A 12178-nucleotide genomic window follows, 5' to 3' on the forward strand; every position below is an offset into this window, starting at 1 on the left:
GGCAGGCGGATCTCTGTGAGTTCGAGACCAGCCTGGTCTACAAGAGCTAGTTCCAGGACAGGCTCCAAAACCACAGAGAAAACCTGTCTCGAAAAACAAAACAAAACAAAAAAAAAACAAAAAACAAAGTAAAGAAGAAAAAGTAGAAAGTGGGGGAGAGGACTGCTGAGAATTTACTTAGTGATGAGATGCTTGCCTCATATTCATGAGGTCATGGGTTCAATCCTAGCATCATATTGACAGCACACGCCTAGCACTCAGAAGATGGAGGCAGGAGAATCAGGAGGAGTTCAAGAACAGGAAGATATAGGACCTACAAGGCCAGGAGAAGAGCCAGCCTGGAGTCTGCCCGAGGATCTATCAACAGGTCCTGATCATGCCTAGCTAATGAGGGGAGACCGCGCAATGTCAACTGATGGGAACGCAGCCTGGGTGCTGGAAGAGGGCATATAAGGCTCTCACCATAGCTGAATAAAGGTGTCTGTTGTTTGTCTTTTACCTGACCTCCAGCATCTTCTTACCCTTTCCCCAGCACATTCAAGTTCATCCTTCGCTACATATCAAATTCAAGGCCAGACTACGTAGATCTGTGTCACAAAAAAGAAGAGGGTGTATATATAAAATCAGTGATAAAGTACTTGCCTACCCCCACCACATGTAAAACTCTGGGTTCCATCCCCAGTACCAGAGGGGAAAGTATTATCCACTCACTTGAACACCTTTTCAGGCTAGTGAACACTCATCTAATTATTTTTAATTGGTATATCTTCTTAGATCATATGTCCCAGAAGCAGATCATAAGATGGGAATCATTGTCCAGGTAACGTTTTGAAGGGGTGCTCTCAGGAAGATAAGTGAAGGAACAAGGAAATGCAAAGCAGGTGGAAAGGACGGGACCGAAACTCAGTGGGCAGATGACTCCGGTTGGAGAGAGCAGTAAAGTAGTCTACAGACATAGTGCACTTTGTCTCACTCAGAGCCGCATCAGGCATCCCTGCTCCTCACAGAAGCAGGGAAATCTCTTGAAAACTTGGAGTTAATGGGGTGAGGTGTGGGGCAATATTCTCCACAGGTTTAGTTTCTGGTGTTTAAACAGACACAACAAGGCGAGAACTGTTTTCAAACACAACATTGAGTGTTTATTCTTTAGGGGGAAAAGGCTATGAAACTGATTATCTGGTTTACACTTAAAGATTTAAGTGCATTTTGTCAAAATGTGTAGGAAAGAGAATATACAAATTTGTACTTGACAAGTGTTATGTAGCTATTTCCTCCAAGATAAAGCTTTCCATTTTATGGAAGCCCCTTAAGATAGGATCTTCTGAAGTGAAGTGAAACATACAGTTCTTCAGAGAAGCTACTTAAAGTCTCGGGAAACAAACATCTCAATAGTTTCAGGAAGTCCCTGAAACTGACCAGAAGTCTAGAACCCTCCTTTCCCAAGCTTATGTAAACAGTCAGGACTGCTATGAGATGTTCTTAGACATGCTGGGCTGCCCAGAAGAGTTTCAGACATGCTGAACTTCCTGGAAGAGGCAGAGATCAGCCAACTTGCCTGGAAGAGAGAGACCCCTCTAGTTCCAGTAGATCCAACTTCGAAGGGATCTTTTAGCTTTTGGAGGGGCAGTGCTCCTTGAGAAGGTCCTTGAAGAAGGCAGGTTGAACTGCCTGGAAGAGGCCCAGACAATTTGAGCTTTCTGTCAAACTATCTGCAAATTCTTCAGTGAGCTCTGAGATTCCAGATTTCATGCAACTTTATCCATGATGAAACGGGCGTTGGTGATACAACTGCCTGACTCGTTTCTGCTCCAGTAAGTACTCTCACACCTACACTCCTATAAGTAACCATACAAAACTCATTGTCTTATCAAGTTGGACTTTGGTAGTATTCCTATTTTGGTCTGTCATTGGTTCCCTATCTGGGGTGAGTAGACATTAATTAGATTAGTGTAACAGCATGAAAGTTTCAGAATGCCTCTCCCAACCCTACAAACTCTAACCACGGCCAAGTACCATGACTAGGTGATAATTTGCATCTCTTTAAAAACCTCCCTGCTGCATCTCTACAAATGTAATCATGGTAACTCCACTATCAGGTTGGTTTTCCATTTCTTTTCACTATGAACACTAAGCAAATATGCTAAGACTTTTGTCTGTTTTTTTTTTCTTTCGAGACAGGGTTTCTATGTGTAGACCCTGCTGTCCTAGAGCTTTGTAGACCAGGCTGGCCTCAAACTCACTGAGACCCACTTGTCTCTGCCTCCCAAGTGCTGGGATTAAGGGTGTGCACCACCACCACATAGCCAACTTTTGCCTGCTTAAAGGGAAATGGAAGTGTAATTTTAAGTGTCTCACAGGCCTTGGGGAGCTAGCTATACAGAAGAGGAGGTGGAAAGACAGTAAAAGTCAGAGGGAATGGATGACACCAAGGAAACAGTGAGGACTGACGCAAATGTCACCTCATTGTGTGTCAAAATGCACAGGCCTTTCCAGGTTCAGGTCAGACAGTGTCCCAGAGCTAAGAGGGGAAGTGGACATAGGTGCATGCTCCTAACCAAGGACCTCTCTCCAGTTGACTGCTTGTAAAGGAAAAATTATTTTCTCCAATGGAGTCTCATTGAGTATATTAACCACACTTAAGGGAGGCCTCATGCCCAGCAGTTGATAAAGAACACAAAATGAACTCAATGGTATTTTTTATATACTTTCTGTATCATATTGCTTTGCTTGAGTATTTTTTTTGTCTTACTTGTCTTCTGCTTATATATATGGCTTTTGATTTTCTGAGGTTTTTTTTTTGTTTTTTGTTTTTGTTTTGTTTTGGTTTTGGTTTTGGTTTTGGTTTTTCGAGACAGGTTTTTCTGTGGTTTTAGAGCCTGTTCTGGAACTAGCTCTTGTAGACCAGGCTTGCCTCAAACTCACAAAGATCCACCTGCCTCTGCCTCCCAAGTGCTGGGATTAAAGGTGTGTGTCACCACCATCCGGCTTGATTTTCTGTTTTTATAGGTTTTGTGTGTATATGTGTCTGTGTGTGTTTATTTGTTTTCTGTACTTTTTCTTTTTTTATTCTAGTTCATTTGCCATTTTTGTTTGCTTGTTTGTTCTCTAGAGAAAAAGAAAGAAGGAAGGGCGTTAGAAGGGTGGAGAGGTAGGGAGGGTCTAGGAAGCATTGGAAGATGGAAAAACAGAATGTAGTGTGTGAAAAAATTTCTTTTCAACAATTATTTGGAGTGGTGCAGTTGTTTTGTTTTCCAAGGCAGGGTTTCTCTATGTAGTCCTGCCTGTTTGGGAACTTGCTCTGTAGACCAGTCTAGCCTAGAACTCAGAGATCCACCCACCTCTGCCTCCTGTGTGCTGTGATTAAAGGCGTGTGCCACCACCCAGCTCAATAAAATATTGTATACCTATTTTTATACCTATTTATAAAAAGTAATTATAAGTGTCAAAATATACTAGGAATAATTCATACAACAAAGTCTTACTAAGTGATAAAGACAACAATAACTGGCATTTGCTGTCCAAAGGCTAAGTACATAAGGCTACGTGCTTTGCAAGAGTTAACCCGAGTTTTCCTGATTGCCATGAGAATTTGTAATTAAGAATCACAAAAGGGCCGGGCGGTGGTGGCGCACGCCTTTAATCCCAGCACTCAGGAGGCAGAGGCAGGCGGATCTCTGTGAGTTCGAGACCAGCCTGGTCTACAAGAGCTAGTTCCAGGACAGGCTCCAAAACCACAGAGAAACCCTGTCTCAAAAAACAACAAAAAAGTGTTGTATGTTTGCACAGGCATGTTTAGTGCAGCAAAGTTCCTAATAGCCCAAAGGTTAAAAAAAAAAAATCTCAAATGTCACCAGCAGATGAACAGATAAGTAAAATATAGCATACACAGCTAAAGCAGTATTTCTCAGCTATACAAAAGAATGACACATATTACATAATGGGTGAACTTAAAGACCATTATACTAAGTAAAGGCAGCCAGTCACATGGACAAACACTGTGGGATCCACTCAGGTGAGGTGCCCAGAATAGCCTAATTCTCAGAGATGAGATGTAGATCAGAGGTTACCTGAGCTGTAGGGAGGAGAGAATGCGTGAAGTTGCAGTATGGAAGGAAGTAAACCAGTCTGGAAAGGTAATGAGCACACATTATAAACATACTAATGCCACTGATTTGTATAAGTAAAAATGGTTAAGATTATGAATTTGCTGCTATATGTTTTATCAGAATATTAAAAAGTACATTTAAAAACACGAATCACAAGCTAAAAATGTGATATTATAATTATCCTGTTCTGTTATCTATTATTTTCTATGAAAAATATAAAACTTGATTAAAAGTAGTTGTGAAATAGCCCAGGATTTCTCAGGTAAACAATGTGCACATACACAAATGGTGTTTCTGTCACGTATTGTGAATGAGACCAATCAACTCACTACAGCATAGTCTACAAAGGAAAAGTTGTCTAATCGCCTGGCATGAGCCCTGTATCTGGCAGAAAGCAGTTCCTGGGGAAGCAGATAGGAGCACGGAAGAGTGGTGGTGTTTGGATCTGAGGTGGGATACCTCTACTTCTTTGCATGCCTGCATTTTAGCTAGTCTACAAATTAAATTTTGGATATTGATTTTGCTTTTGATCTTAGTTAAAAAGATTTTTTTGGCTGCTTTTGTAACTTAATCACATAAAAGTGTAAGTTAAACTTGACACACACCTTTGATTTGGTGCAGCTTGACAATAGGTCAGGCAGATTCCTGCCACCAGCAAAGTCCTGCACCTCGGTGACAGTTCAGAACCAAGACAGAGATAAGGTCACCTTGGTTGTGAGCACGGAATTTAGAGCCCTCTGCTGGCCACACTGTTACTCAGCTGTGTCAGGGAACAGCATTGCCAGGGCACCCAGGAGAATGTGGTGAGACAGCCAGCATAGCTGAAGACATTGGCACAGGAACCAAGCTGGTGCTTACAGACCTGCATAGCCCAGAAGCCTCTGGCATGCCAGAGTGGAATCCAGTGAGGGACACCATTATGGTTTGGGGCAAAAATGTTTGGTTGTCCCTATTGGACGTCTGTGAAATGACTGGCTCAAGAGAGCTCTGATATCATCAATGGATTAGTTCATTGCTTGGCTGTTGGGAGGCATGGGAAACTGAGGACACAGCCAGGCATGTGTATACACCTTTCTATTCCTAGCACCTGGGAGGCAGAGACAGGAGCATCAAGGAACCTTCAGTATACAGTAAGTTCAACACTATCCCTATAATCTTAGTACTTAGGAGCCTGACACAAAAGGATTGTAAATTCAAGGCCAGCCTGCCATAAGAAAACCCCGTTGAAGAATACAGGAGTGGGGAACTAGGAGGTGAGACCTGGCAGAAGGAAGGGATCCTGGGGGGTATGTTCTTGGGAACCTATCCTCCCTCTGCTTCCCAGTCTCTACAAGGAGAGCAGTTTTCCTCTGATACATGCCACCACTCATGGTATTCAGCCTCAAGCAAAAGCAATGGGTGAAGGGATAATGTCTGATATCATGAGCCAAAGCTAATCTCTCCTCCTTCAAGTGTATTTTTTTTTTGGAACTTTATTATAGCTAACAACCACATAGCCACTCTCAGCCACTAGCAGATGTGAATCCTGCTATGGCTCTCACTTCTCCCAGCCAAATGGCTCCAACTCTTCTTCCCTCCTTTCTTGTCACCCTGATGACACATAACTTACATGATACACATTTCCTTCTCAAAGAGAATGGGAGAAAGCACTTTACCAGTTCCATCTTGCTGTGTAGATGAAGTCCTTCACTACCACATCTATTAGGATATACCAGGATCATCTGGCAAACCACCATGACTGCATATAGTAAACCATAGACTGCATTGAATAAGGCGCATGTACCTTCCAGCAACAGGTCACAAGAGAGTCCAATGTACTCACTTTCTGTCTTCGTCCAGCTCTGCGCAGGGCAATGGGTCAGATTTGAAGTTTGCAGTCAGTGTCGAGCTAGGGTTGGTCTTACAGAAGGGCTTGTTCCTGAAACAAGTAGCCCAGATCTGTGTGGGGCTGAGCACTGTGCCCTGTGCTGCTTTAGAGAAGAGTAGGATGAAAAGCAGCTGCCACCTTTGTATCTTGGGAAAATTCTCTCTTCAAAGTTCTTGGGACTCAGACATCAATCCTGTAGCTCTTGAAGCGGTCTCCTCCCCAGTGAGTCACAGGTGCCAAGCCTGCGTCAGCAAGCCTTTGCATGCTCCAGGTAGTTTCAGTGTCGTCACCAAAGCCAGGGCCAGCACCTGCACAGTCTTGCCCAACATCAGAGCCTTTTACTGTGTCCTGTCAAATATGTGCCACCACACTATAAGGAAGATAACTGAAAGGTTCTAACCTTCCAGAGACAAAGAAACCGCTCACACCCATGAGGAAGATCAAGCATATTTATTACTGTACACGAGCAACTGTTTTCTAGTGTGAGAGAGGACAGCAAAGCTGTTAGAAATCGTTTTCCAAGTAGGAAACAATGACAACCTAAGAAATAGTTTTATTACATTAGGCAAAATATGTTTTTACACATAATTCTCAAACATTCCATTTTAAATAGTCAACTTTCTACACTTTAACATATTTTGGAACAAAATATGGTTTTAAGTGTGTCCTTGTCCAGCCAGGTTCCTGCTTGCTTCAGTGGGATCTGCAAGCTTACAGGAGAGTATGCTAACTTTCAGTCCAGCCCTTGCTCTGTGTGATGAAATCAACTGAGGACAAAAAGAGACAGCAGGTTAGATTCAAACACTACCTTGTACACAAAGTTGAAAACCAATGGCCACAAAGGGAGAAGTACAAGTTTTTGTTGTTGTTTGGATTTGTGCTTTTCTGAAACAGAAAAGTGTAGCTCTGACTGGCTTCAAACTCATGATCTTCCTACTTTGGTGTCATGTTGCTGGAATTACAAGTGTACACTGCTGGGCCCAGCTTGGAATCAATTTAAATGGCAACCTTCTTTTCTTTTTTCTTTTTTTTTTTTTTTTTTTTTTTGGTTTTTCGAGACAGGGTTTCTCTGTAGCTTTTGGTGCCTGTCCCGGAACTAGCTCTTGTAGACCAGGTTGGCCTCAAACTCCCAAAGATCCACCTGCCTCTGCCTCCCAAGTGCTGGGATTAAAGGCGTGCGCCACCACTAAATGGCAACCATTTTTAACTGAAATAAGAGAATTATAGAAAATATTTTATTGCCGGGCAGTAGTGGCACATACCTTTAATCCCAGCACTCAGGCAAAGGCAGGCAGATCTTTGTGAGTTCAAGGCCAGCCAGGTCTACAAGAGCTAGTTACAGGACAGGTTCCAAAGCTACAAAAAAACTCTGTCTCGAAAAACCAAAAACCAAACCAAAACAAAATATTTCATGTTTTTTCTTTTTGGTTTTTCAAGACAGGGTTTCTCTGTAGTTTTGGAGTCTGTCCTGGAACTAGCTCTTGTAGACCAGGCTGACCTCAAACACAAAGATCCACCTACCTCTGCCTCCCGAGTGCTGGGAATAAAGGTGTGTGCCACCAATGCCTGGTGAAAATATTTCATCCATGGGGCTGGAGAGATGGCTCAGTGGTTAAGAGCATTGCCTGCTTTTCCAAAGGTCCCAAGTTCAATTCCCGGCAACCACATGGTGGCTCAGTAAAGAGGTCTGGTGCCCTCTTCTGGCCTGCAGACATGCACACAAATCTTAAAAAAAAAAAGTTTGGCTTTAAATGTGCTTTAAAATAATAAATAAATAAATAAACAAATAAATAGAAAATATTTCATCTTTATAGAGTTTTGTTATGGATTTAAGACAGAGTCTCATATAACCCAGAATGACATCAAACTCCCTATACTGTTAAGAATGAACTGGAACTTCTGGTATTTCTGCCTCTACCTCCCAGGTACTAAGATTACCTAGCTGGCATACTTGATCAAATTGTCAAACAATAATTCTTACATGTATATTTTTGCTTGTTTGAGATAGGGTTTTATGATTGCCATTTCATGTGCTGGTCTCTAACTCCTGGCCTCAAGCAATGCTCCTCCCTTACTTTCCCAAGTAAATACAGGCTTAAGGCACTGCACCTGGCTTACAGACTCTGGTCTTCATCATATATCATGCATACTATAACCATATTATATCTGCCCAAGATATCTCATGAGTCCAATTTAAATGTCCTTTAGAGTCCAAGTATATGGGTTATTGGTAGAGTCTTGACTATGGGGTTCCATCACTAGTCCACAAACTCATAAAAGTTCATGCTTGTAATCCCAGTAATTGGAAGATTGAGACAAGAGGGTAGCCTAGAATTTGATTTTTTTTTTGTTTTTTTTTTTGTTTGTTTTTTGTTTTTGAGACAGGGTTTCTCTGTGGCTTTGGAGCCTGTCCTGGAACTAGCTCTTGTAGACCAGGCTGGTCTTGAACCCACAAAGACCTGCCTGCCTCTGCCTCCCGAGTGCTGGGATTAAAGGCATGCGCCACCATCGCCCGGCTAGCCTAGAATTTGAAACCAGTCAATAATGAGGTCCAAGCCCAGAGGGAAACCCTATCTCAAAAAAAATACATATTTTACATGTATGTGTATTTTGCTTGCATGCATATCTGTACATCACTTGCATGGCTGGTGCTCTCAGAGTCCAGAAGAGGATACTGGATCCCCTGAAACTGGAGTTAAAGTCTGTTGTGAGCCCCATGTGGGGTGCTAGGAATGAACTCAGGTCCTCTGGAAGAGTAGCCAGTACAGATACTATTTCGAGACAGGGTTTCTCTGTAGCTTTGGAGCCTGTCCTGGAACTAGCTCTTGTAGACCAGGCTGGTCTTGAACCCACAAAGACCTGCCTGCCTCTGCCTCCCGAGTGCTGGGATTAAAGGCATGCACCACCACCTCGTGTGTGTTCTTATGAAGATAGAAAAGAACATTTTGTGAGTCCATATGAGTGTGGGGAGGTGTAGCATATGACTAACTTCTCTCCTAAGTCTGAGACCAATGGTAACTACAACCTGAAAACTAAGTTCTAGAAATACTGGTGAGGCCATTGCTGACTCCATATCTGCAGTCTATTCAGATTAACTTTGAGGTTACTAGAGAAAGACCATCTACAAATAGTACAGCTGCTTTTGAGGCCATGGTGGAGTAGAAACAGCATCCACAAAGACCGCAGAAGGGTCATTAGAGTTATATCAAAGTGCTGACACTCCTATTTCATTCTCTGCCATTTGTAGAGTTTGTATAGTATGAGGACAGCATTGCTCTGAGCACTAATGCATGTGTACTCATGAACATGTTTGTACATCTCCTCAATATTAAATTCTAATAGAATAAATATCCAAATACAAACTGGAACTCAGTACCTAAGGATTACAACAGAAAATACTAAAAGCACAGAAGGACAGAACACTGGCTGTTGTCCTCTCACCAGTGACCTGGACAAGAGCCAAGAATTTGTCACACACTCCCCTGCCTTCCCCGGTTCTGATACTAAGATCCCCTTATCCTTATCCTCTAACATTGGAGAGCGTCTTGGGAGTCAGCACTGGCCCTTCACAGTTGTAGGCTCACATAACTCTACAGGCTGGGTGAAGTGAACGCACATCTGGGGATTGCACAGGCTAAGATACGGAAAGGTGAAACTGGAGTTCACACCACAGCTATGTCAGCTAAGATGCAAGACATTGAACTGCTGTTTAACAGCCCTCTCACTCCTCAAAGAGCAGTGCCACACACACAGGCAGGACTGGGGATTGCTGCCTTGTCTTGAAGTTGTCATTAAGTGTCATTCCTCACTAGCCTACTTAGTGTCATTGCTAACTCCTTTTATTCTATGACTATTTCCATTGTTTCCATGACAGCCAAAACCTTTTGCACATCTGGAATTGAGAATTATTAAGGGCAACACACTCCTGAGTTGGGTGGGGTGCTGCTTGGTGGTAGAGCACTTGTTTAGCATATGAAAGGGCCTTGGTTTTAGCCTCAGCTCTGAAAAGAAAAATCCCCATGAAGATTTTTTTTACTGCTTGAATTTATAAAAAAACACTACTTTAAAAATACTCACTTTTAAATAAATTTTGCTTCTTTCCAAAAGAAACTGCCACTTCAGTTTTGTTCTCTGTTCATTTGTCATTGCAAGAAACTCATTTGTCTGGTTAAAAAAAAGGATCAAATAAGTGTTCCTGAAGTAGACATGGATAACATTTGACCACACTGTGAAACACATTTGCTCACTAGAAATGGAGTTGTGCTCACAGCATTGCAGCTCAGTTCCTTTGATAGGGAATAAAGCATGAAAAATTATCACCAGAATCACTAAAGCTAGTTAAGGGTTCAGCAGGAAAAATTCTTCCCAATAAGTTGGCTCAGAATTCTGAGCCAAAATTTAATGGTAAGTTTTGTGATCTGTCTTTTTTTTTCTTTCCTTTTTTTTAAAATATTTATTTATTTATTTATTTTTTGAGATAAGGTTTCTCTGTAGCTTTGGAGCCTGACTTGAAACTAGCTCTTGTAGACCAGACAGGCCTCGAACTCACAGAGATCCACCTGCCTCTGCCTCCTGAGTGCTGGGATTAAAGGCCTGTGCCACCACCGGCCGGCCTCTTTTTCTTATTCTTTTTTTGTTTGTTTGTTTGTTTGTTTGAGATAGGATTTCATGTAGCCTAGGTTGTCCTACAGACTCACTACGTACCCAAGGATGGCCTTGAACTTATGATCCCCTTGCTTCCATCTCATAAATGCTGGGATTACAGATATGCACCACCATGCTCAGCTGTGACCTGGTTTTAACAAATGTCTGCCTGTCTTCATGTATCTGTTGCTGTCTGTACTGCAGAACCAGGACAAAATGTGAACTAGGTATGTTGTAAGAGCTGCGGGCCTCTTCCCACAGCCCGGCTCCTGGCTGCCTAGCTAGCTTATGCCCCGAAATAACAACACACAAACTGTATTCATTTAAACACTGCCTGGCCCATTTCTATTAATGTGTGTAGCACCGAGGTGCGCTTACCGGGAAGATTCTAGCCTATGTCCATCCTGGGTTGGAGCTTCATTGTGTCTGCCCAGGAGAGGGGAGCATGGCGTCTGCTCCAGAGAGTAGAGCTATCAAATCTGAGCTCACTTCCTCTTCCTCCCAACATTCTGTTCTGTTTACTCCACCCACCTATGTTCTAACCTATGAGGGCCAAGCAGTTTCTTTATTTTTTAACCAATGACCTTCCTCCATTATAGGTATATAGCTGGGGAGAAGAGATATGGCCAATATAGGCTCCTACAACAGCCAATATCTCCAATATGTTTTACCCCTTATAACTGACTATATAAAATGTCATATTTAAGCTGGTTGGTGGTGGCACATGCCTTTAATCTCAGTACTCTGATGGCAGAGGCAGGTAAATCTCTGTGAGTTTGAAGCTAAGCCTGGTCTACAGAGTGAGTTCCAGGACAGCCAGGGTTATACAGACAAATCCTATCTCAAAACCATTAAAAAAAAAAGAAAGAAAAAGAAAAGACCAGTCTGAACTACATAGACTGATGAATATCTTAAATATCACTGTAGAACCTTCATCCAGCAACTGATGGAAACAGAGGCAGAGACCCGCATCAGAGCACTAGACTGAGCTCCAATGTCCGGCTGAAGAATGGGAGGAGTGAGAATATAAGCAAAGGGGTCAAGACCATGATGGGGACACCCACTGAAACCGTCTGCCTGAGCTAATGGTAGCTCACCAACACCAGCTAGACTGGGAAGGAACAAGCATAGGACCAAACTAGTCCCTCTGAATGTGATTGACAGTTGCATGGCTGGGGCAGTCTGAGGGGCCACTGGCAGTGACACCAGGATTTATCCCTACTCATGTACTGGCTTTTGGGGAACCTATTCTCTTTGGATGGATTCCTTGCTAAGCCTACATATGGTAGGGAGGGCCTTGGACCTTCCCCAAAGCAATGTGCCTTGCCCTCTCTGGGGAGTGGATGGGGGGGTTGGGGAATAAGTGGAGGGAGTGGAAAGGAGGGGAGGGAGTGGGAACTTGGATTGGTATGTATAATGAAAAAAGATGGTTTTCTTTTTTAAAAAAAAATTAAAAAAAAAAAAGAACGGGCTGGAGAGATGGCTCAGCGGTTAAGAGCATTGCCTGCTCTTCCAAAGGTCCTGAGTTCAATTCCCAGCAACCACATGGTGGCTCACAACC

General features: G+C 42.8%; 1 protein-coding gene across 1 annotated transcript in view; it reads right to left on the bottom strand.

The window, feature by feature from the left end:
* Positions 1 to 6442: 6442 nt before the first annotated feature.
* Meiob (meiosis specific with OB domains) overlaps positions 6443 to 12178 on the bottom strand; it is a 27713-nt gene continuing 21977 nt past the window's right edge. Inside the window, exons 12-13 of the mRNA XM_005349142.3 lie at positions 10051 to 10137; positions 6443 to 6740 (exon numbers count right to left, since the gene is read on the bottom strand). Coding sequence (XP_005349199.1) covers positions 6630 to 6740; positions 10051 to 10137 — 198 coding nt within the window. The 3' untranslated portion in view covers positions 6443 to 6629. The remainder of the gene's footprint in view (positions 6741 to 10050; positions 10138 to 12178) is intronic.

The sequence above is a fragment of the Microtus ochrogaster genome, chromosome 7, assembly GCF_000317375.1.
Source record: "Microtus ochrogaster isolate Prairie Vole_2 chromosome 7, MicOch1.0, whole genome shotgun sequence".
NCBI classification, from domain to species: domain Eukaryota; kingdom Metazoa; phylum Chordata; class Mammalia; order Rodentia; family Cricetidae; genus Microtus; species Microtus ochrogaster.